General features: G+C 44.0%; 1 protein-coding gene across 3 annotated transcripts in view; it reads right to left on the reverse strand.

Annotated features, from left to right (window-relative positions):
* Positions 1 to 27019, reverse strand: part of BAG1 (BAG cochaperone 1) — a 240109-nt gene that overhangs the window by 36098 nt on the left and 176992 nt on the right. For all 3 annotated transcript variants that reach the window (XM_044294527.1, XM_044294525.1, XM_044294526.1), the window contains one exon: positions 24576 to 24638. In XM_044294527.1, coding sequence (XP_044150462.1) covers positions 24576 to 24638 — 63 coding nt within the window. The remainder of the gene's footprint in view (positions 1 to 24575; positions 24639 to 27019) is intronic.

The raw sequence follows: 27019 nt of genomic DNA on the forward strand, positions 1-27019 counted from the left end.
TAGCATTAATGGCAGCCAAGCAAAACCCAGGGTGGTCCAGAAAGGGGGTCACCCAGATTTCACTCTCCTTGCCTCTTCCTTCGCAATTGTCCCTGTCTTTGTCCCTTTCTCAGTCTCAGATCTGCCCCCACCTCCATCAGCCTCCTATCAGACCCCCCAGCCTACACCAGCCTCAGATCAGACTCCCATTAGACTTCCCAGCCTCAGATCAGACCACCATCAAAACCCCTAGCCTTAGATCAGACCCTCCCTAGCCTCAGATCAAACCCCCATTAGACCCTCCCTAGCCTCAGAGCAGCCCCCATCAGACCATTCCTAGCCTCAGATCAGAACCCCATCAAAAACCTAGCCTCAGAGCCTGTATAGTGTGGGGGGCTGTATACTGTGGGGTCTGTATACTGTGTGGGGGCTATATACTGTGTGTGGGGCTATATACTGTGTGGGGGGCCTGTATAGTGTGGGGGGGGGTCTGTATAGTGTGGGGGGGGTCTGTATAGTGTGGGGGGCCTGTATATTGTGGGGGCTGTATATTGTGGAGTACTATACTGCTGTACTGTATACTGTGGGGGGCTGTATACACTGTAGGTGCTGTATAGTGTGGAGTGCTATACTGCTGTACTGTATAGTGTGGGGTGCTGTATCGTGTATAGTTTGGGGTGCTGTATACGGTGAGGTGCTATACATCTCTACTGTATACTGTGAGGTGTTGTATACTGTGGGGTGCTGTATACTGTGGGGTGCTATACTGCTTTACTATATACTGTGGGGTACTGTATAGTGTGGGGTGCTATACTGCATGGTGCTGTATACTATAGGGTGCTATACTGCATACTGTGGGGTACTGGGGTGAACTGTAACACTAGGGCGAGCCGAGCCCTGGTCTCCTTCCTGCAGAGCGGTGCCCACTTCCAGCCTGAGCCCAGAGCACTGATCCTGAGCCGCTGGAGTCTTCAAAACTGGAAATATTTACATCACTGTACTCTACCAGATGTGTGGATTTTTTGTGTGTGTGTTGTGGTGGAGGGAGTGATTGCCTGCTAAGGTGTGGGAAGGCGGGATCCAGGGGGCCCAAGTGAATTTTTGGCCAGGGTCCAATCAATATTAAAGACGGCCCTGCTTACCTGTACGTCATAATGTGTGAGGCGATGTATGAAGTGAGCCCGTTCAATACGCGTCAGGTGTTGGCTGTATCATACAGCTGCCAGCCACCTGCACTGACAGGGAGCAGCTATTGAACAGCCCCTGTCATTTAACCCCTCAGGTGACGCGATAAACGCTGATAAAGGCAGAGGAATGTGGCTCCCCTTGTCTTCCGATCGGAGCCCCCGCAGTTAAATGTACTAGGCCCCTAAGGGGTCTAATAAAAAAAATTAAAATTAAAAAAATTAAAATATAAAAAAAATTACTGTGAACGTCGTAAAGGAAAAAAAATGAAATACACGCAATTCGTCATTTTTTTGTCATTTGTCCCCCTAAAAAATTAACTGTGATCAAAAACAAGTACATACCACAAAAATGGTACCAATAAAAAAAATAAAAATAAAGTCTGTTATACAAAAAAAAGAAACAAGCCCTCATACAGCTCTGTAGACTAAAATATTAAAAAAGTCAGAATATGGAAATGCAAAGAAAATGTTGACTTTTTCCCAAAGGGTTTTTTTTTTTTTTACAGTAGTAAATCTATACAAGTTTGGCATCGCCTAGGACATCAAGTCATATTTGGCGCACAGTAAAAGCTGTGATAGCAAAACCCCAAAAATCTTGACGGAATTCTTTTTTTTTTTTTCACAGAATTTTTTTTTTCCATTTTCCAATACAAGATATGATAAATTAAATGGTGGCAAAAAAATGCATCATGTCCCAGAAAAAAAAATAAGCCCTCATACAGCTATGTGAACCGAACAATAAAAAGTTATCGTTATTGGAACATGGAGAAGAAAAATAGGCCTTAACTCCAAAGGGTTACGGTATGATCTTTTGCAGTACTCCTGTCTGTAATGATTAGGTAAGTAATATGCACATAACAGGAAGTGTTAGCGTATTAGGCTTAATGGCCAGTGTGAAAACATACACAGCATTTTTTGCAAATCTGACATGTGTCACTTTATGTGGTAATAGCTTTGAAACACTTTTATTTATCCAAGCCATTCTGAGATTGTTTTCTCGTGAAACACTGTACTTCATGATAGTCATAAATTTGAGTCAATATACACTGCCTGTCCCAAAAAAAATCCACCTGGATTTAACTAAGCAAATAGTTATGAGCCTCCTATTGAAAATTACTACATGGGCAATTATCTTTCAGCTGGCATTACATTATTTAACCCCAACTGGTGCAATGAGTTGCTTCTCATTTCTTAAACAACCATGTCGAAAGACACATCTCGTGGTCGTGGAAAAGATGTTAAGTCTGTTTGAGAAGGGTCAAATCATTGGCATGCATCAAGCAGAGAAAATATCTAAGGAGATTGCAGAATCTACTAAAATTGGGTTAAGAACTGTCCAACGCATTACTAAAAACTGGAAGGATAGTGGGGACCCATCATATTCGAGGAAGAAATGTGGCGGGAAAAAAATCCTAAATGATCGTGATCAGTGATCACTTAAACATTTGGTGAAATCAAATCAAAGAAAAACAAAAGTAGAACTCAGGGTTATGTTTAATAGTGAAAGTAAGAGCATTTCCACACGCACAATGCGAAGGGAACTCAAGGGATTGGGAATGAACAGCTGTGTAGCCGTAAGAAAACCACTAATCAGTGAGGCAAACCAGAAAAAAGGCTTCAATTTGCTAGGGAGCATAAAGATTGGACTCTGGAGCAATGGAAGAAGGTCATGTCGTCTGATGAGTCCAGATTTACCCTGTTCCAGAGTGATAGGAGCATCAGGGTAAGAAAAGAGGCAGATGAAGTGATGCACCCATCATGCCTAGTGCCTACTATACAAGCCTGTGGGGGCAGTGGTGGGGTTGCTGCAATTGGTCAGGTCTAGGTTCAGCAACAGTATGTGCTCCAAGAATGAGGTCAGCTGACTACCTGAACATACTGAATGACCAGGTTATTCCATTAATGGATTTTTTCTTACCTGATGGCACGGGCATATTCCAAGATGACAATGCCTGGATTCATCGGGCTCAAATTGTGAAAGAGTGGTTCAGAGAGCATAAGACATCATTTTCCCACATGGATTGGCCACCACAGAGTCCAGACCTTAACCCCATTAAGAATCTTTGGGATGTGCTTGAGAAGGCTTTGCGCAGCAGTTATACTCTACCATCATCAATGCAAGATCTTAGTGAAAAATGAATGCAACACTGGATGGAAACAAATCTTGTGACATTGCAGAAGCTTATCGAAACAATGCCACAGCGAATGCATGCCGTAATCAAAGCTAAAGGCGGTCCAACAAAATATTAGTGTGTGTGACCTTTTTTTTGGGTTGCAACTTTTTTTGGGACATGCAGTGTATTTCAACTTTATTTATGAAAAAAATTCCAAATTTACCAAACATTTCTGAAAAATTCGCAATTTTAAAAATTTCTATTTCTCCGCTTTTAAAACAGAAAGTGATACCTCATAAAATATTTATTACTTAACATTCCCCATATGTCTACTTTATGTTGGCATCATTTTGTAAATGTCATTTTATTTTTTTAGGGCTTTAGAAGGCTTAGAATTTTAGAATTTAAGAAAATTTCCAAAACCCACTTTTTAAGGACCAGTTCAGGTCTGAAGTCACTTTGTGGGGCTCACATAGTGGAAACCCCCCATAAATGACCCCATTGTAGAAACTACATCCCACAAGATACTCAAAACTGATTTTACAAACTTTGTTAACCCTTTAGGTGTTCCACAAGAATTAAAGGAAAATTTAGATGAAGTTTCTAAATTTCACTTTTTGGGCAGATTGTCCCTTTTAATCCATTTTTTTCTTTAACACATCGAGGGTTAACAGCCAAACAAAACTCAATATTTATTACCCTGATTCTGCAGTTTACAGAAACAACCCACATGTGGTCGTAAACTGATGTAAGGGTACAGAAGAAAAGGAGTGCCATATGGTTTTTGGAACGCAGATTTTGCTGGACTGGTTTTTAGATGCCATGTCCCATTTGAAGCCTCCCTGATGCACCCTTACAGTAGAAACTCGCAAAAAGTGACCCCATTTTGGAAACTAGGGATAAGGTGCCAGTTTTATTGGTACTATTTTGGGGTACATATGATTTTTGATTGCTCTATATTACATTTTTTGTGAGGCAAGGCAAAAAATGGCTGCTTTGGCACTGTTTATATTTTTTACAACATTCATCTGACAGGGTAGATCATGTGCTATTATTATACAGCAGGTTGTTACAGATGCAATTATATCAAATATGTCTACTTTGTTTCAGTTTTACATAATAAAGCATTATGAAAAAGAAAATGCTTTTGTGTGTCCATTTTCTGAATGCCTTATTTTTTTATTTTTCTGCTGATCGTCTTGTGCAGGGGCTCGTTTTTTACAGGAAGAGTTGACGTTTTTATTGGTACCATTTTTGGTTACATATGATTTTTTGATCATTCATCATTAAATTTTATAGGGCAAGGTGACCAAAAAATGATGTTTGTCTGAAAGCCATAGATTTTTTAAATTTTTTTACCGATTGTCTTAGGTAGTGTCTCATTTTTTCGGGATGAGGTGACGGCTTGATTGGTACTATTTCAGGGGGCATATGCCTTTTTAATCGCTTGGTGTTGCACTTTATGTGATGTTAGGTGACATAAAATTGCTTTATTTTTATTTATTTATATTTTTTTATTTTACAGTGTTCATCTGAAGGGTTAGGTCATGTGATATTTTTATAGAGATGGTTGTTACGGACGCAGCAATACATAATATATGTCTACTTTTAAATTTATTGTTTGCTGCTTTTACAGATGGGGTGGATCATGTGATATATTTATAGAGCCAATTGTTATGGACGCGGTGATACCGAATGTGTGTGTTTTTTTTTCTATTTTTTTATTATAAAATCAGGGGAAAGGGGCGTTTTTTCTTTTTTAACTTGAAACTTTATTTTTTATTAAAAACACTTTTTTTAACTTAATTCCTGTTCCACTCTGTGACTTCAACTTTGGAGGGTCTGATACCCTCTGCAATGCAATTCCAAGACATCTGTATTGTAATGCATTTCTGGTTAGTGTATTACACAGAGTTTTACACTAACAGGCTGCCTAGGAGACCCAGGCTGGGGCCTCCTCGGCCCCCGTAGAAGGCAGGTCCCGATGCCGTGCAAGGCATTGGGCAGCATGTGCATGGCATCTGGCTGCCTTGTCACCCATCTAGTCCCCGCCACAGCAGCACGGGGACCCGAAGGGCTCCCTCACCCGCCGCAAACCCATTCTATGCCGCAGTCAGTGCTGATCACGGCATAGAAGGGATTAATCCGCTGGTTTCAGCTTTTACAGCGATGCTGGCAGATACAGCAGGGGCCCGGCTATCAGGGACCGCCGGGCCCCTGCAGTGATCGGGTGTGCACCGCGCCGGTGCACGCCCGATCAACATGACATAATAGTATGTCAAAATGCGGCAAGTCACTTGCCTCCATGACGTACTAATATGTCATATGTCGGGAAGGGGTTAAATGGTCACTTAGCTTTCAAACAACTTTGCGGAATTCAATAGTACAATCTATTGAGAGAAAATATATCTTCACGCCTCCCACTCCTAATTCCTTGATAAGTCTGTCACAGATAAGACGGACTGTCAGCTTGGTGAAAGATCAGATTACATGTGGCCATAATAAGTCTATGCAAACGGATCTACTGGCACCCCAATTGGGTTACCTCAGTTGATGGATGCTCCTAGTGCTTCTCGAGGGCTTCAAGCATTACACTTGACAACGTAAGCACTGTCAACCCCACGAACCACCGCAGCTTAGTTGGGATCTCGCCGTCTTACACCCACCCTGGACCTACGACAAGGCTTCTAGGTTCCAGTGGGCGAACCTCTCTTTCTTCAGAGAGCGATGCAGGAACAAGCTCTTAAAAGAGCTCAGGGCTTATAGCCAGGGGAGTATACAGCGTATAGCATTACCCAGTGTAGATGCAGCCTTTTCCCCATGCACAAGAGACGAGGCTCTATGTGGAGGGTAAAACAGGAACTCTTTAATGGGGGTACATATCTGCCTTTTATGCAGGTCTTCCAGCAAGGGACACTCCCCTGGGGACCTTGTGGAAGACTGAGATAGTTTTTACATTAGCCAATCCCATGCATTTACAGTATAGAAACACTCCCAGCAATTGTACACAACCCACCCTCTGCCTATGATACAATTAACAAATACAATGGGCTCTGCCTGTGATACAATTACCAAACACAATTGGCTGACTTAATCACTCACAGACAGAAAACACATTTTTCCCCAAAACACAGAAAACACCCAAAGCCCCACATATCCCCATAAATTATACATCCCTGGATAGCTCTGATCTGGGCGAACAACATATCCAGAAATCACCCAGATCCGAGCAGGGGTTCCCAGATTTTTATGGAAGTCACATTTGACCGACCGCAAGCATGGCATTTCTGCCCAAAACAGTTCCACAGATTTAGGCTGTGCAGCCGATCTACCTTCTCCTTCAAAGTTTTAGTATATGGGCCATAATCCTGAGGCAAAAGGCTGGCAAACAGGCTCCTCCAAAATCCAGTGGCGAGGTTATTTCTGTCCACACATCTCCCCCTTCCAGAGAAGACTAAACAGGTACGTGACAGTCGATACCAGAGTTAGTCTGGCAGCCCACCCACAGCCAAATACTGGACCTGTTGAATTGGACCTGTTTGGAATGTGGGCAGAGATTATCAGTACTCTGCCCTTGTGCCAGCGCTTCAGCTTGGCAAACTGTTGCGCAGTCCTGCCCTGTAACAAAGGGACAGGTAGGGCAGAGGCCAGCAGCACTCTGCCTGGATGCCAGCGCTTCTGCTGGGGCAGCCTGTGGGGAGATAGGCTCTGGACAAGATGATAGGGGAGGGCAGAAGCCGACTGCGCTCTGCCCAGATGCCAGCACTTCTGCTATGGTCAGGGAATCCTACCCCCAGGACCTGGTTGCGGATCTGCTGTGGAGAGGAGGGATCACTTACCTCCTCCTCCTGGCATTCCTGTGGGGTTGGTTGGGGATCTGTACCGGCCGTCCAGCATCCCTGTAGGTCTGGTGCAGAGACCGCTGTCCCATCTGCACCCCTGTGGTTGGGGAGAGACTGGTTGTTTCCTCGTCCTGCAAGCCTACACTGCCGCTGGGTAAGGGTGACGATGCTCTTCTCTCCCTGCAAGGTACATTGCCACTGGGGAAGGGAGACGATGCTCTCCTATCCCTGCAAAACATACAGCTGCTGGGAGCAGGACCGACTGTCCCTACTCCATGAAACTCCGGCTGCCGTTGGGGACCTGGGCGACTGCCCAGCATCCCTGTAGGGCCGGTTGAGAGACCTCGGTCCCATTTCCACCTGCCATATGGAGTTCCCCCCAGAGCCAGTCTATCAGGTACCTGTAGCTGGTAGTGAAGTAGGGGGTACCTCAGCCGGGTCTTCACTGCCGCAGGGCTTTAAGTCTAGGACTGCCACCCAACTCTCCTGCAGGGTATTCTCAAATACGTGGAGCAGATGTTGGTAGTCCTGCTCCAGCCCCCACTCCAGTGTCACTAGATATTCCAAGTCTGGTCTCACCATGTTGGGGTCAGCCCAATCTTGCATACCCTCCCTGAAGTCGTAGATGTCATAAAATTGGGTCTCTGTAGTGCTCCCGAACTCCGGTTCCATGAAAGCCTCCCACAACAGGTCAGGGCCATCGTAATCATACCACTCCAGGTTGTTGTGCTCCGCCATCCATGGTGTATGCCAAGCTGTATACCACCAGAGCACCTGGTAGGCATTCTCCAGCCACAGCTCCTGTTGCACCCGGAGCTCGAGCTCCTTCACCCACTCCACCAGTGGCTGCTCTCCCAGTCATGTCTGCCATCACTGGTCCTCGCTGGGGAGTCTCTCGCCCCGCCGACGCTGTATGCCCTCCAGGGCCTCATACCTGACGCCTTTCCGGACTGTATACCGATCAATCAGGTCCTCCTCCTTGTGTTGGGATGCTGTTTGGTTACAAACTGGTTCCATACTGCTGTAGCCAGGGGCTCTGTCCGGGGACAAGCATTTCCCTCAATTTTGTAAATCCACGAATGGTGTCTCGGAGCTGCTTCTCCCCGCACTAGGACGCCATCCCACTGATGCCACCACTGTAACGGATCTCCTGCCACCCCGACTGGGTACCTCAGTTGATGGATGCTCCTAGTGCTTTCCGAGGGCTCCAAGCACTCCACTTGACAACACCACGAACCGCCGCAGCTTGGTTGGGATCTGGTCGTCTTCCACCCACCCTGAACCTACGACAAGGCTTCCAGGTTCCAGTGGGTGAACCTCTCTTCCTTCAGAGAGCGATGCAGGAACAAGTTCTTAAAAGAGCTCATTATGGCAAGAGAGAAAAAAAGGGAGAGGTGCTCATAGGGTAGTAAGCGATATACGCAGATAAAAGTGATGGATTAAGTGTGCTCACCTTTGGGTGTTGTGCAGGTGTAAGCGCACAACAGGTTTAGACACACAATAGGTCGGGAGGGTGAGGTAGGTCCGTGCTGCCGGTACCCGTTCAATCCCTTTGGATGGAGTTGCCAGAAACTCCTTGGGATTGTTGAGGGCGAGAAGAGTGATTTGTGTCTGAGAACACACGATAGGGTACCTCTTTGGCGCACAGGGACGACCACAGTTTCAAGTTTTTTGGTATAAATAATATTTATTGTTCAGTTGACAACGCGTTTCGGAGTTTATAACTCCTTTATCAAGTCTAAAGTGAAACAACAAAAAGAAAAAAGGAGTTATAAACTCCGAAATGCGTTGTCAACTGAACAATAAATATTATTTATACCAAAAAACTTGAAACTGTGGTCGTCCCTGTGCGCCAAAGAGGTACCCTATCGTGTGTTCTCAGACACAAATCACTCTTCTCGCCCTTAAAAGAGCTCAGGAATTATAGCCAGGGGAGTATACAGCGCATAGCATTACCCAGTGTAGATGCAGCCTTTTCCCCATGCACAAGAGACGAGGCTCTATGTGGAGGGTAAAACAGGAACTCTTTAATGGGGGTACATGTCTGCCTTTTATGCAGGTCTTCCAGCAAGGGACACTCCCCTGGGGACCTTGTGGAAGACTGAGATAGTTTTTACATTAGCCAATCCCATGCATTTACAGTATAGAAACACTCCCAGCAATTGTACACAACCCACCCTCTGCCTGTGATACAATTAACAAACAGAATTGGCTCTGCCTGTGATACAATTACCAAACACAATGGGTTAACCTAATCACTCACAGGCAGAAAACACAATTTTTTTCCCAAAACACAGAAAACACCTCAAAGCCCCACATATCCCCATAAATTAGACATCCCTGGATAGCTCTGATCTGGGCGAAAAACATATCCAGAAATCACCCAGATCCGAGCGAGGTTCCCAGATTTTTATGGAAGTCACATTTGACCGACAGCAAGCATAGCTTTCCTGCCCAAAACAGTTCCACAGATTTAGGCTGTGCGGCCGATCTAACTTCTCCTTCAAAGTTTTAGTATATGGGCCATAATCCTGAGGCAAAATGCTGGCAAACAGGACCCTCCAAAACACAGTGGCGAGGTTATTTCCACCACAATCTATATTGGGTTGAGAAGTAAGCTGCTAGAGGAAAAATGTATTTTGTAATATATACTACAAAGTTTCTTATATTTGTGCCATTCTTTATGCAAAGTTTGTTGAATGGTTACTGACCATTTAAACAAAAAGTCCTTTTGTGATGACATATTCCTTTTAATATTTGTTGTCTAGAGGTTTCATCATGCTTAATGCTTTGTTATTCGTGGTAGATAAGTGCTACCACAGATGCCACACAGCAAGTTCTCCTCCTGTACCTATGGCAGTAAACATGAATGATTAACCCCTTCATGACTTACACGGTACATGTACGAGAGTGAACGGCTCCTCTACACCAAGATCGAGGGAGCTATTCAGTTGCTATGACAGACTTGGGCCTACTGAAGGTTCTGAGGGCTGTCATAGAAAACGTCCTATAATGCATAATATCCTGTATTGGAAATGGGGGAAAAATCTATAAGGGGCGATATTAAAAATGTGCCCTAAAAATGACAAGACAACCAAATTCTGACAGTATAATCACTATTCAGTGATAAATTTAATCACTGAATATGTCCCACTGACACAGGTGCATACACTGTAGAGCTGAAACAATTACTCAATTGAATCGAGTAATTAGACAAAAAAAATAAATCCCTGATGCAAATTTTTTGCATCGAGGATTTGTTTGTGTCATGTGACCACGGAGCGGGAGTGAAGCACTTGCTGTTACTTACCGCTCTGTGGTCACCCACCGGCCCGTACCGCTCTGTACTGGATCCTGACACATCACCAGGTCATAGTGCACGTAAGCACGCACTATGACCCGACGCTGCGTGACGTCAGGATCCAGTGCAGCGTGCGGAGAAGAAGAGAAAGAAGCTTGGGAGCTGCACCCCTATAGGAAAGGTAAGTATTTTATTTCACTGGCGCTGGGGACATGACACTGAAGGGGGACAGCCAGTAATGGATGGCATGGAGGGGCAGATGGGAGTGGGGGACATAGAGGGGCTGACTGATGGCACTGGGGGACATGGAGGGGCTAATCTGATGGCACTGGAAGAGTGGGGGACATGGAGAGGCTGATCTAGTGGCATTGGGGGAGTGGGGGACATGGAGGGGCTGATCTGGTGGCACTGGGGACATGGAGGGGCTGATCTGATGGCACTGGGGAGTGGGGACATGGAGGGGCTGATCTGATGGCACTGGGGAGTGGGGAACATGGAGGGGCTGATTTGATGGCACTGGGGGATATGGAGGGGCTGATCTGATGGCACTGGGGACATGGAGGGGCTGATCTCATGGCACTGGGGGAGTGGGGGACATGGCAATGGATGGGATGGAGTGGCTGTTGGCACTGGGGAAGTGGAGCTGAAGGCACTGGGGTGGTGGAGAGCTGAAGGCACTGAGGGAAAAGAACTGATGGCACGGGGGAGCTGATGCACTTGGGCTGATCACACAGGGGGGAATGAAGGGTGTTGGGGCTGATGGCAGGGGGGCTGATGAGTTTTTATAAAGGAAAACAGGCTATTAATTTTTTCTTATTAGATTACTCGATTAATAGTAAAAAATAATCAATAGAATACTAGATTACTGAAATAATCGTTTACTGCAGCCCTAATACACTGTGAGCACAATTATTAGGCAAGTGGTATTTTTAAGGATTAATTTTATTATTGAACAAATACAGTGCTGTCGGACATTCCTAAATGTAAATAAACCTGAATATTTACGAAAGTTCAAGTATCTTTCAGCTGATAGTTGTACACTAGCGTTTACTGATCCGGCATTGCCGAAAGCTGCTAGGAGACCATCTTGCCCCAATAAAGGCGTTATCCAACCCCTAAAATGCCTCCCCATACTCCCGGACCCTACACACAGGTTGCGCTTACCTCAATCGTTGGCACTTGCATAGCTTCTGACGCCCACTGCCGAATCTCCACGTCACGCAGATGAAAACTTCCGGCCTGCTATTGACTGCCCTCTCCCGGACGCCGGATCGACGGGGAGATGTAGTGGCGGCCATGCCGCCATAAGAAGCGATGTGGGTGCCAGGGAGCCAGGTAAGCACAACCTCTGTGAGGGGCCAGAGCGTATGGGGAGACATTTTAGTGGTTGGATAACCCCTTTAACTACAGGGAGTGCAGAATTATTAGGCAAGTTGTATTTTTGAGGATTAATTTTATTATTGAACAACAACCATGTTCTCAATGAACCCAAAAAACTCATTAATATCAAAGCTGAATATTTTTGGAAGTAGTTTTTAGTTTGTTTTTAGTTTTAGCTATTTTAGGGGGATATCTGTGTGTGCAGGTGACTATTACTGTACATAATTATTAGGCAACTTAACAAAAAACAAATATATACCCATTTCAATTATTTATTTTTACCAGTGAAACCAATATAACATCTCAACATTCACAAATATACATTTCTGACATTCAAAAAGAAAACAAAAAACAAATCAGTGACCAATATAGCCACCTTTCTTTGCAAGGACACTCAAAAGCCTGCCATCCATGGATTCTGTCAGTGTTTTGATCTGTTCACCATCAACATTGCGTGCAGCAGCAACCACAGCCTCCCAGACACTGTTCAGAGAGGTGTACTGTTTTCCCTCCTTGTAAATCTCACATTTGATGATGGACCACAGGTTCTCAATGGGGTTCAGATCAGGTGAACAAGGAGGCCATGTCATTAGATTTTCTTCTTTTATACCCTTTCTTGCCAGCCACGCTGTGGAGTACTTGGACGCGTGTGATGGAGCATTGTCCTGCATGAAAATCATGTTTTTCTTACCTTGCAGACTTCTTCCTGTACCACTGCTTGAAGAAGGTGTCTTCCAGAAACTGGCAGTAGGACTGGGAGTTGAGCTGGACTCCATCCTCAACCCAAAAAGGCCCCACAAGCTCATCTTTGATGATACCAGCCCAAACCAGTACTCCACCTCCACCTTGCTGGCGTCTGAGTCGGACTGGAGCTCTCTGCCCTTTACCAATCCAGCCATCTGGCCCATCAAGACTCACTCTCATTTCATCAGTCCATAAAACCTTAGAAAAATCAGTCTTGAGATATTTCTTGGCCCAGTCTTGACGTTTCAGCTTGTGTGTCTTGTTCAGTGGTGGTCGTCTTTCAGCCTTTCTTACCTTGGCCATGTCTCTGAGTATTGCACACCTTGTGCTTTTGGGCACTCCAGTGATGTTGCAGCTCTGAAATATGGCCGAACTGGTGGCAAGTGGCATCTTGGCAGCTGCACGCTTGACTTTTCTCAGTTCATGGGCAGTTATTTTGCGCCTTGGTTTTTCCACACACTTCTTGCAACCCTGTTGACTATTTTGAATGAAACGCTTGATTGTTCGATGATCACGCTTCAGAAGCTTTGCAATTTTAAGAGTGCTGCATCCCTCTGCAAGATATCTCACTATTTTTGACTTTTCTGAGCCTGTCAAGTCCTTCTTTTGACCCATTTTGCCAAAGGAAAGGAAGTTGCCTAATAATTATGCACACCTGATATAGGGTGTTGATGTCATTAGACCACACCCCTTCTCATTACAGAGATGCACATCACCTAATATGCTTAATTAGTAGTAGGCTTTCGAGCCTATACAGCTTGGAGTAAGACAACATGCATAAAGAGGATGATGTGGTCAAAATACTCATTTGCCTAATAATTCTGCACGTAGTGTATAATTGGATCCGGTGGTGATCCAGCTGCAATCTGGCAAATACACTACTCACAGAAAGTTAGGGATATTTTGTGGGTGAAATTTTAGGATGAACCTAAAATGCACTCTAACCTTTACAGGTGAACTTAATGTGACCCTCTCTAAACTTTTGAATGTGCATGTCCAACTGTTCAGCGTTTCAGTACTTTTTGCACAACTTGCTGTTCTCTAACAAGGAGCGTAACGTCAAAATTCTCAAGTGTTCAATCTATGAATCGCCCAATACATTTCCAGGCTAGTTCTCCTTATCATGCTGTTTAGTTTTTGACATCATGAAACCAAGACAACACCTAACAATTGATCAACAGTACCTCACCATTGCGAGGCTTCAAGCAGGATGTTCTCAGACGCAAGTGGCCACTGAGCTTAGAAAGTCACTGAGTGTCATCAGCAAGTTGCAACAGAGATAAAGAGAGTCTCAAAGAGTCACAGAACAGCATAGAAGTGGAGAGTTTGGGCACACCCCACACTCATGACCATTTCATTGTGAACAATGCCTTGTGGAACCGGATGATGAATGCCACACAACTTCAGGCACATGTGGGGGGAGGGGCAAGAGGCACCCACTGTCACGTCAGACCATTTAAAACAGTTTACATCAGCGTGGTCTGCGAGCTAGATGACCTGAAAGGGTACCCGAGTACCTGACCACACGCCTCATCGGGAGCATCTATGCTGGACGGGGGTGATCCGGGGGCTGCTACGCAGAGAGGCCAGGGCTGGATAACAGTCGCTGTGCTCCGGAGGCTGCTGCACAAAGAGGCCAGGCTGGGGACTGAGCTAACAGTCACTGTGCTCCGGGTGCTGGACAGCGCTGGAAAACGGTCACTGCACTCAGGGGGCTGCTGTGCGGAGAGGCCAGTGTTGAGGCAATATGGCTGCAGTGTGTAGGGACTACGACCCATATGTGAAGCGCTGGTCTTTAGTAAATGACCCCTAATGTTTCATTTGACTGAAAGGCATGTTTATGATGCCAAAGTGCCCTTCCTGACAATGTGCAGTTGTGATGGGCACACTCTGAACAACCCACTTATCAGGGTTTTCCGCTAGCGTGTCTATGGGGACACTGAAGATGGCTGATTGCCGCTATCTCCAGCATTCCCATAAAAAATGAATGGAACAGCAGGACGCATGTTCAACTGGCGACTCCTTCAGACTGGCGGGGAACGGTGACCCCTTCCTTTTTGGTAGGGAAACTAGGAGAAATTACACTATGGGGGCATCAAGGAGACATTATAATTTAGGGGGGCGACAAGGAAACACCAGTACATGTTTTGAGTGTTATTTTATTCTAAATGGGTATTTATCGCTATAAATTTCTTAATATCGTTATTGTGGGAATATTTTTGATATCACCCAACCCTTGCTGGGCCTCATAGGTCTCCGTAGATGCCGGGCCCTAAGGCTTTTGAAAGGCTTGGGGCTGCCATGGCAACTATCGCGTCCCTGTCACCGCAGAGCAAGGACCTAATGGATCAGGAGAGGAAGCGCGAACCTCCCAGATGCCGTGGTCAGCGCTGACCGCAGCATATGAGGGGTTAATCCACTCGCATCGGTATTGTTATCATGTGTGAGGCAGAGGAAGGACCACAGGACAAGAATGCTCGTCCTGGGGTGCCGAGTACCGGAAATTTTGGAAAATCATTCTCGTCCTAGATCCATAATGTGCATCCTTTACTTTGATGTAAGTGATAGAGCATGGTCCTGCATAACAAAATATGGTTTTCTTGAAAGATGCAGACTTTTTCCTGTATTACTGCATGAAGAAAGTGTCTTCTAAAAACTGGCAATAGGTTTGGGAGTTGATTTTGAGTCCATCTTGAATACGAAAAGGTCCAAATAGCTCATCTTTAATAATACAAGCCTATAGCAGTTAAAGAGAAGCTCTGTGCCCATTACTGAATTAGCCACAGGTTGATCCATCTGGTCTGTCAAGAGTCACTCTCACCTCATCAGTTCATAAATATGCAGTTTTAGAATATTACAGCACTGGTGGATAATGGGTTCCTGGTCACTTCACATTTGATTTTTCTCAATTAGTTGGCAGTTAATTTGTGTGTATTTTCTCAACATGTTTCTTGCGACCCTGTTAACTATTTGCAACAAAATATTTGATGGTTCCGTGATCATGTCCCAATATCTTAGGATTTTCTAGAATGCTGCATCCCTTTTAACAATATTTGTCTTTTCAGTCAGTTAAATCTATTTTTTTTGTCCCATTTTGCCAATGGAAAGCTGTCTAATAATTATGCACACCTTATCCCCTTAAGGACACGGCCATATTTCACCTTAAGGGCCAGGCCATTTTTTGCAAATCTGACCAGTGTCACTTTATGCGCGAATAACTATAAAACGCTTTTACTTATACAGGCCATTCTGAGATAGTTTATTTAGTCACACATTGTTTTTCATGACACTGGTAAAATGGGAGTCAACAAAATTAAATTTCATTTATAAAAAAAAGTACCAATTTACCAAACATTTTTAAAAATTTGCAAATTTCCAAGTTTCAATTCCTCTACTTCTATAATACATAGTAATACCTCCAAAAATTGTTATTACTTTACATTCCCCATATGTCTACTTCATGTTTGGATCATTTTGGGAATGCCATTTTATTTTTTGGGGCAGTTAAAAGGCTTAGAAGCAAATCTTGAAAATTTTCAGAAATTACAAAGACCCACTTTTTAAGGACCAGTTCAGGTCTGAAGTCACTTTGTGAGGCTTACATAATAGAAACCACCCACAAACTAGAAACTACACCCCTCAAGGTATTTAAAACTGATTTTACAAACGTCCTTAACCCTTTAGTTGTTCCACAAGAGTTATTGGCAAATGGAGATAAAATTTCAGAGTTTCAATTTTTGGGGAAATTTTACATTTTAATCAATTTTTTCCAGTAACAAAGAAAGGGTTAACAGCCAAACAAAACTCAATATTTATTGCCCTGATTCTGTAGTTTTTAGAATCACCCCATATGTGGTTGTAAACTACTGTAAGGGCAAATGGTAGGGCGTAGAGGGATAGGAGCGCAGTGTGTTTTTTGGAAGGCAGATTTAGTTGGAATGGTTTATTTACACCATGTCCCATTTGAAGCCCCCTGATGCACCACTAGAGTATAAACTCCATAAAAGTAACCCCATTTTGGAAACTACGGGATAAGGTGGCAGTTCTCTTGCGACTATTTTTAGGGTACATATGATTTTTAGTTGCTCTATATTACATTTTTGTGAGGCAAAGTTAACAAAATTAGATATTCTGAAATTTCAACTCCATTTCCCATAAACTGTTGAGGAACACCTTAAGGGTTAATACAGTTCATAAAATCAGTTTTATATACCTTGAAGGGTGTAGTTTCTTAGATGGGGTCACTTTTATGGAGTTTCTACTCTAAGGGTGCATCAGTAGTTCTTCAAATGGGACATGGTGCCCCCCAAAAAAGGCCATCAAAATCTGACTTCCAGAAACCATACTTCATTCTTTTCATTCTGCGCCCTGCCGTTTGGTCATACTGCAGTTTACAACCACATATGGGGTGTTTCTGCAAACTGCAGACTCAGGGTAATAAATATGAAGTTTTGTTTGGCTGTTAACCCTTGCTTTGTTACTGGAAAATATGGATAAAAATGGAAAATTTGCCCAAAAATGGCACCGTTTTGATTTTATTTTTTTTGACCGTGTTCATCTGAGGTTAGGTCATGAAGTATTTTTATGGAGCAGATTCTTACAGACGCGACGATACCTAATAGGTCTACTTTTTTTTACATTTATTTCAGTTTTACTCTATATGATCCTTTTTTAAACAAAAAAAAACTACCGTATTTTTCGCCCCATAAGACGCACTTTTTCTTCCCCCAAAATGCGGGAGAAATGCCCCTGCATCTTATGGGGCGAATACTTGCAGTTTTACATCGCTGGCAGCGATGTATGCGAGAGCGGGGACTCGGGGAGGGACTGGGAGGAGGGTCTGGGGGCTGGCAATAGCGGCGGGGCGGTGCAGTCAGTGTAGTATAGCACCGCCCCGCCGCTCCAGTATACTAATATACGATGTCATATTCAATTAATAATTATCAAACATGCCCCCTCACTCCTACTACTAACTTACATCTAATTGCTGCTGTTGAATTCATGCAGGCCAGGCGGGCGGGCGGCAGCGTAACTCTTGTCACGTGCCTGCGCCGCCTACTATGAATGAAGCAGGGGTGCGGCTGCGATCTGTGGATGGCACAGTTATGGGCTGGGGGGTCTGTGGATGGCACTGTTATGGGCTGGGGGTCTGTGGATGGCACTGTTATGGGCTGGGGGTCTGTGGATGGCACATATACAACAGTGCCAGCCACAGATCCCCCCCTGTAACAGTGCCAGCCACAGATCCCCCCTGTAACAGTGCAAGCCACAGATCCCCCCATAACAGTGACCGTCATCCACAGATCTCCCCCATAACAGTGACCGTCAACGACAGATCCCCCCATAACAGTGTCCGTCATCCACAGATCCCCCCCATAACAGTGTCCGTCATCCACAGATCTCCCCCATAACAGTGTTCGTCATCCACAGATCTCCCCCATAACAGTGTCCGTCATCCACAGATCTCCCCCATAACAGTGTCCGTCATCCACAGATCTCCCCCATAACAGTGTCCGTCATCCACAGATCTCCCCCATAACAGTGTCAGTCATCCACAGATCCCCAGTAATAGTGCCATCCACAGACCACCATTAGTTCCAAACCCACCAAACACACAGCACACCTTTTGGTAAAAAAAACAATTTTTTCTTATTTTCCTCCCCAAAAACCTAGGTGCGTCTTATGGGCCGGTGCGTCCTATAGGGCGAAAAATACGGTATTTATTATCTCCATATTCTAAGAGTCAGCTTTTTTTTTCTTTAGCCGATTGTCTTAGGTAGGGGATCATTTTTTTGCAGGATGAGAGGACTGTTTAATTGGCAGTATTTTGGGGGGCATATGACTTCTTGATTGCTTGCCATTATACTTTTTGTGATGAAAGGTGACAAAAAATTTCATTTTTTGCATTGTTTTTTTGTGTTTTTTTTTTACAGTGTTCATCTGAGGGGCTAGGTCATGGGGTATTTTTATAGAGCAGATTCTTACAGACACGCCAACACCTAATAGGTCTACCTTTTTATTTATTTTAGTTTTACAAAATAATTTTTTTTTTATTTTTTTTGGGGTGTCTCAAGTTTGAGAACCATATATATATATATATATATATTTTTATTGTCAGTGGTTAAATGGAATTAAAGTTGGGGAAGGGAATTATAAATGTAGTACTCCATGGAACTGTGGTACTCCCTGAAGCAACCAATAATGCAGAGGCGTGGATGATTGGGGCACGTGTCACACTGAGTGGTGGTGTCCTTCCGTACCCCACTCCTGTGACACACTCTGCATCTTTTTTGGATCCGTCCCTTCTTTCCAGTATGGGGGACCACACCTGGAAAGTGTTGGCCAGGGACGATCTGGGCACCTCCAGTTCCCGAGGAACTCAGGCCTGTTCTTTCCCGGTCAGAAAAGATCAGGTCTTTGAGGACTGCCTCATACAACTGAAGGAATTTCCCTGTGTTGCCAGCGCTCTGGGACAGCACAAAAGAGTTGTACAAGGCAACCTGTACCAAGTAGACCGTAACTTTTTTGTACCATTCCAGGGTTTTGCGCATGGCGTTATATGGCTTGAGGACTTGATCAGAGAGATCAACTCCTCCCATATACCGATTGTAGTCCACGATACAATCAGGCTTGAGGACTGTTGCTGTGGTACCTCGCACAGGGACAGGGGTCATGCCGTTACCATGAATTGTGGACAGTACAAGGACATCCCTCTTGTCCTTATATCTGACCAGCAACAGGTTTTCACTGGTAAGGGCATGGGTCTCACCCCTGGGGATAGGTACCTGGAGGGTAGGGAGGCCGCATTGATTTTTCCACACGATTTTTCCCACGGTCCACATACAGGTGGTAACCCTTATCTATCAGTGGGTGCATAAGGTCCCACACAAGTTTGCCGCTAACACCCAGAGTGGGGGGACATTCTGGGGGTTCAATACGGGAATCTCGCCCCTCGTACACAAGAAACTTGTAAGTATACCCTGAGGTACTCTCACAAAGTTTGTACAGCTTCACAACATACCTGGCCTGCTTAGAGGGAACATACTGGCGGAAAATGAGTCTCCTCTTAAAAGCAATGAGAGACTCATCAACCGCGACCTCCCTTCCAGGTACATAGGCCTCCCAAAATTTTGCCCCAAAGTGATCGATGACTGGCCTGATTTTGTACAGACGGTAATAGGCAGGGTCACCTTGGGGGGACATGCTGCATTAACTGCATAATGCAGGCATTTCCAAATGGCCTCAAAACTGGAGCGTGATTGGTGGTATATTATCACATCACCGATTGCCATCCTATTCCAGGTTATCGGGTCACCAGAGACCCAAATAACACGGAAACGCAGCAAACCGCAGGTCTTAATTGACCTGCGGTTTGCTGCGATCACCGATACAGGGGGGGGGGGGGGTCACCAGACCCCCCTTGGCATTGTCACAGAGTGCCTGCCGAATGATTTCAGCAGGCACTCTGTTCCCCAACAGGTTAATATAGGGTCTGCATCTCCTTAGGCCACACCCTCCCTCATTACACAAATACACATCAGATGATGTAATTCAATCCAATAACCATTCAAGATTATACAGCTTGGCGTTGGAAAATGTGCATCTGGTAGTCGGTAGATGAGTATAGATTTGGCAAACGCCAGGAGAACATAATCTGGCTGACTGAATCATGCCAACTGTCAAGTTTGGTGGAGGGGGACAATGTTATGGGGTTGTTTTTCAGGGGTTGGACTACTCCCCTTAATTTTGGTGAAGAGAAACCTTAAAGAAGCACTCCCACAAAATTAATTTCTCTGATAATTATTCTCTGACCTGTTAGACAGGTACATGATGTAAACTGTAGTGAAAGTAATCTTATCAGTGACTATATTTGAGAGTTATAACCTCCCTTCTGATCGTCAGCTGTGTCATGTGACTCTCCACATAACAATATCTGACGTGTAGACAGGAAGCCAGTTTCACTTTGTATTCCTATGGGAGGCATCGGAATTTGTATTTTTATTTTTTTTCAATCTCAACATTATCGACTGCTGAACCGCACTGAGGATGTCTGTCAGCTTCTTATCCACTAATTCTATCTTCTCATCTGTTGCAACGTTCTTATCTCTCTCTCCTTCTGCACTATCACTAATTTCCTTTATATTTGGTGGGTCTATTGGGTCAACTTTATTCTCCCTATTGCCATTCTGATTTGGCCTAGTCTTATATTGCAGAGATTTCAAAAATGTATCCATATTTTAAATTGGGCTACCTCTGCTGGCGCCCAAAGACTTCCTATTCTGGACCTTTGCTGGCATCGTATAGTTAAACACACATCAACAACAAGGATCCAGAAAGAAAAAAAAAAAAAAATATAACCTTTCTGGGTGCCAGCAAATTATATAACATAACAGTCCAGCAAATATATATAATGATATGATAATAATTAGAGTATATATAACATAAAAAATTTAAAAAGCAAGATTCAGCAGCCAAGAAAAAATAAAACAATAAATAAATAAATGCCGCCCAGAGTCACAACTGATTATATAGCATATTAGTCCACCGAGCAGATATAATGGTCCGCCAGGGAGGTTAATATCCCAAATAGCAGAAGATGTTAACAGGTGCTTATTTTAACTTTCTGTATTATTTCACTGCCGTGAAACATGGTACACTAAATCGACCCTCAAATGGCTCACATAGTCCAGACCATAGACCATGAGGATCTATAGGATGAGTGTATTAGGCAGCAAGTCTTAATTAACCAGAGAGGGTTTGTTAGCATTTTCTGATAAATTCCCTGCCGTACATTCAAACAATCCAGCAGACATATATAGCAGGGATATAACAGACTTATATAGCATAGATGATTAGTGGTTAGTCTCCGTATGTTCATCAGCCGGAACAGGTGTTAACAAATATTAGTTTTGGTTATTTTAAACTCCCATGTTGTTTAACTGCCAAACATACTGTACATAACAAAAAAGTGTGAAACAACTCAAAATATGTAATATTCTAGGTTCTTTAAAGTAGCCACCTTTTGCTTTGATTACTGCTTTGCACACTCTTGGCATTCTCTTGATGAGCTTCAAGAGGTAGTCACCTGAAATGGTTTTCACTTCACAGGTGTGCCCTGTCAGATTTAATAAGTGGGATTTCTTGCCTTATAAATGGGATTGGGACCATCAGTTGTGTTGTGGAGAAGTCAGGTGGATACACAGCTGATAGTCCTACTGAATAGACTGTTGGGATTTGTATTATGGCAAGAAAAAAGCAGCTAAGTAAAGAAAAACAAGTGGCCATCATTACTTTAAGAAATGAAGGTCAGTCAGTCCGAAAAATTGGGAAAACTTTGAAAGTGTCCCCAAGTGCAGTCACAAAAACCATCAAGCGCTACAAAGAAACTGGCTCACATGCGGACCGCCCCAGGAAAGGAAGACCAAGAGTCACCTCTGCTGTGGAGGATAAGTTCATCCGAGTCACCAGACTCAGAAATTGCAGGTTAACAGCAGCTCAGATTAGAGACCAGGTCAATGCCACACAGAGTTCTAGCAGCAGAATCAGGCCTTTATGGTAGAATATCTGCTAGGAAACCACTGCTAAGGACAGGCAACAAGCAGTAGAGACTTGTTTGGGCTAAAGAACACAAGGAATGGACATTAGACCAGTGGAAATCTGTGCTTTGGTCTGATGAGTCCAAATTTGAGATCTTTGGTTCCAACCACCGTGTCTTTGTGCGATGCAGAAAAGGTGAACGGATGGACTCTACATGCCTGGTTCCCACCGTGAAGCATGGAGGAGGAGGTGTGATGGTGCTTTGCTGGTGACACTGTTGGGGATTTATTCAAAATTGAAGGCATACTGAACCAGCATGGCTACCACAGCATCTTGCAGCGGCATGCTATTCCATCCGATTTGCGTTTAGTTGGACCATCATTTATTTTTCAACAGGACAATGACCCCAAACACACCTCCAGGCTGTGTAAGGGCTATTTGACCATGAAGGAGAGTGATAGGGTGCTGCGCCAGATGACCTGGCCTCCACAGTCACCGGACCTGAACCCAATCGAGATGGTTTGGGCTGAGCTGGACCACAGAGTGAAGGCAAAAGGGCTAACAAGTGCTAAGCATCTCTGGGAACTCTTTCAAGACTGTTGGAAGACCATTTCAGGTGACTACCTCTTGAAGCTCATCAAGAGAATGCCAAGAGTGTGCAAAGCATACCTAGAATATGACATATTTTCAGTTGTTTCACACTTTTTTGTTATGTATATAATTCCATATATAATGTGTTAATTCATAGTTTTGATGCCTTCAGTGTGAATGTACAATTTTCATAGTCATGAAAATAAAGAAAACTCTTTGAATGAGAAGGTGTGTCCAAACTTTTGGTCTGTACTGCACATCTGTACGTGGGGGTCACCTTTCATATAGGTCACATAATCCAAACAAAGGGCCAGGGGCCGCACAAAATGACATATTTTATGCCACAAGGTAGTCCAGCTGAGGTTTGTAAAACAAATATATCAGGCGCCCAGCACTCCCTTTAACAGTAGATCAGCAGTCCGCAGTATTGGCAGGTATTAATTTTTCTTACTTAGCATTCTTGTATTTTCCCTGCCCTGCATTCCAAAAAACTGGTACTCGGGGATCACTCCTCAAGCTACTCACGTGCCTCAGGCCAGCCACATTGGTCAGTAAGGATATGTCCACGAGCGCCTGCCACGCACCCAACCACCTTCAGCATAGCGTGTGTGCTCTTCACGGAAACTCCGATATCCAAGCAGGCCAAAAGGGGCCGCAAAGCACAAGAGAATTCGGCAGCCACGACGCCGACCTCGTTACTGGTTCCGAAGACCGTCATGCTGCCAGCCCCATCAGCGCCACCCGGACATCCAGACTGCAGCCGGAACTCCTCTTGCACTGGCAGGCTGAGAGCGATCCTCAGCGTCTCCGATTCTCACCAGTCAGGGCCGCGGTAGAAGAGAGTGCCAGGGAATAGCAGGTGCAGGGGATCCACACACATGAGCCGGGTAAGAGGGGGAAGGTGGGAGGGTTCCCGGCACGCCCACGTCATGCCGCTACGCCATCCTGTCGGAGGCATCGGAATTCATAGGAATGAATAGAGAAGTAATGAACTTCCTGTCCTTTGTCATTAGAGTGCTGGCAACATGATTTAGCTGAGGATCAGAAGGGAGGTTATACCTCACAAATACAGTCACTGGTAAAAATATTACCTACACTACAGTTTACATCATGTACCTTTCTAACAGGTCAGAGAATAAACATTTTTGTGCGAGTGCTTCTTTAATGCTTCAGCATACCAAGACATTTTAGAGAATTGTATACTTTCAACAGTCTGGAGAATTACTTTTTCTGTTCCAGGATGAAGCGATACAAAAATGATATAATTAGGTTACACTTCTTTTAAAAAAAAAAAAGTTCCCTTTGCATCTGCATATTCTGACCCCCATAGTATATTTAATACTTTCTTCTACAGAGCTGTGTCAGGGCTTGATTTTTGTGGGGTAAGATCTACGGTAGTTTTGAAGTTTAGTTGAATTTTAAGTTATTTTTTAAATACTTTTAAAACATTATTAAAAATCTTTTTACTGTAATTTTCAGTTTCCTTAAGGAACTTGAACAAGTGATCTTCGATTGCTTAAACCAGGGATGCCCATCCTGTGGCCCTTCAGCATTTGTAAAACTACAACTCCCAGTATGCCTGGACAGCCTACAGCTATTAGGGCATGCTGGGGATTGTAGTTGTGCAACAGCTGGAGGGCCACAGGTTGAGCATCCCTGGCTTAAACCAAGGACTGCAATAGTTATCTCTGATCCCGATAATAGCAGTCGGATGTCAGTTGTATTACACAGCCTGCACCAGTCATGAGTGTGCTCAGCTTGAGACTTCTCCACAAATTCCCCACAAACAAATCAAGTTTATGCATGTCATTCTGTATTAAAGGGTTAATTCATGAATGCCAGATTCAAGGGCATGCAATATTAGAGCAATACAATTATTTTCTTTTTCCTTGCCTCTTACCTGAACTTTTTGTACCAGTCCTTTTCTTTTCATCTTACAGTCACTGAAATTTTCTGGCATAGTCTATGAGGCAACACAAGAATGATTATTATAAAAAAAAAAAAAATATGCACTGAAGAAGGAAACAAAAAAAATTAACAATTTATTAAAAGGCATAAGATGAAAATCCAAACAATTATAAAAAAAAAGGAACAAGAAAAAAAATAAAGGGACACGTAATACTAAAATAGGCATTTTGGTAATTTCAAGCTACCTCCTATCCACAGTATAGGGAATAACTATTTCATTGAAGGGGACCTACCAATGGGACTGCACCAATCACGAGAGCAGTGACCATGTACCCTGCAAGGCCTCCTAAAATGAAAGGAGTAGCTTTTTGAACATGAGCACTACTGATACATTCATCTCTATAGGACTGCTGGAGTCAGGCCTAATGTGAAAATTAGGCCTATCAGAGACATATTTTTATTTGTTTCTTAGCATTCCAGCAGTATCGTTATGACTTTTTAGTATAATGCCCTTTTTTAAAGGACAGATTGTACTTTTTGTGCTATTTTGTGGTACATACACTATAAGGCCACAAATATTAGGAGACACTTCCATCACTAAATTCATGTGTCTCATTTAGTCCCATTGTCACTTCAACTATGATCTGAGAGGCTACACAGTGCGGGTCTCCCTTTGTCACCCATAGTCATGCAGAACCTGACTGGTACACCCAGAGCTCTGACCTCAACCTCACTGAACACCTTTGGGATGAACTAGAATGGAGACTGCGAGGCAGGCCCTCTTGTCCAACATCATTGTATGATCTCACAAATACTTTTCTTGATTAATTGGCAAAAATTCCGACAAATTCCCATAGACACACTCTAAAATCTGGTAGAAAGCCTTCCCAGAAAAGTGAAAGCTGTTTCAGCTGGAAAGGGGGAACCAACTCCATAACAAGGCCTATACATTTAGAATATAAAATGACAAAAGCATCTATAAGTGTAATGTGTAGGTGTCCCAATACCTTTGTCTATATAGTTTATATAATAATAATAAAATTATGTTTTCAAATTTTTTTTTTGTACTGCTTGCAAATTACCCTTAATAATGTTATAGATAAATAAGAATACGTGTTTATGGCGTGTAGAAAGGCGCAAGGGACCGTCATTGACGGAAGGTACGTGTCACCGAGGTTCCTGGCCTCGGTGAAATAAGAACCAGGAATTTTGTGTGTCAGCGGCAGCTAGTGCTCTCTGACACCGTTTTTTCTTAGTGTGGCTGTAAAGCCAATCCGGGCCCGTTTTTATTGGGAGCAGCCAAAGAGCAGGGTGGGTGGCTGTTCCCCACGTCCAGGCCAGGTTTTGGCTGGGGTTTAAAAACCCATCCAGCAGCTCAGCTGGGGGTGGAATGAACCTCCCAGGTGATAGTGGAGCTCTGTGTTTTGGGAGCTGAGGAGTTCTGCAAGGCTGAGAGCCACATGAGAGCTGTCAGCTGGAAGCCAGGCGCCCTAAAGCCTGCTGTGGACTGCCAGGTGACGTGTTTTTGAATTCTGTGGACTTTTGCTGTGTGAATTAACACGAGGATTCCTGCAGTGTGAATTAACACCAGGGCCCTGCCAAGTATTGTGTTTCTTTTCTGCCTTTTTGTGTGAATAAACACCGACACTGACCGTGGTTTTGCCTCTGTATTGCATCCGCTTACCCTGCCTACCAGAGCAAATACTTACAGGCGATAGTAAATGGATGACTGCAATATGTAATAAAAAAAAGTTGTTCGCGTTCATGTCATCTGTATTATGTATCGTGTTATTTGCATTTGCAGTACAAAAATAAATTTTGATGAAATATAATAGAGTAGAACAAAACAACACAAAATAATGAACTAGACACAATAAACATCCCCAGATTTTATTTAGCATTTACATTTTAACTACTTAACCCCTTAAGGCATATGGACGTAACTGTACGTCCTGATTTCATGTAACTGCAATTGGGCATGCAGTTACGCCCTTACTGTTGCTGTGACACAGCCTCGGAGTCCCCCCCCCACCATCGTGTCTGCTGCAGTTCACCTCTGTGTGTATCCCAGACATTAAACTCCTCACATGCCACGGTCAGTAGCAACCGCTGATGTAAGGGGTTAACAGAGGAAGCTCCCCCCCAAACAGGCTGCAGAGCTGCGATGGCAGCGTCCTGATGGTAGCCATGGCAGCTGGATGCTTTACAAAGGCCTGCAAGCTTGCTATGTATTGAAGTCTACCAGGCCCTCGTCTAGGGTCTGATCATGCTGAATGTCAGTGTAAAACTGACAGTAATCTACACTGCAATAGGTGACTATTGTAGTGTACAGTACAGCCATCAGCCCCACTGGATCATGAAGAACCAAGTGGGATTTGATGAAAAAAAAAGAAAAAGAAAAAAAAAATTTCAATGATAAAAATAACTTTGTTACAT

This window comes from Bufo gargarizans, chromosome 5, assembly GCF_014858855.1.
Source record: "Bufo gargarizans isolate SCDJY-AF-19 chromosome 5, ASM1485885v1, whole genome shotgun sequence".
In the NCBI taxonomy this organism is placed as follows: Eukaryota; Metazoa; Chordata; class Amphibia; order Anura; family Bufonidae; genus Bufo; species Bufo gargarizans.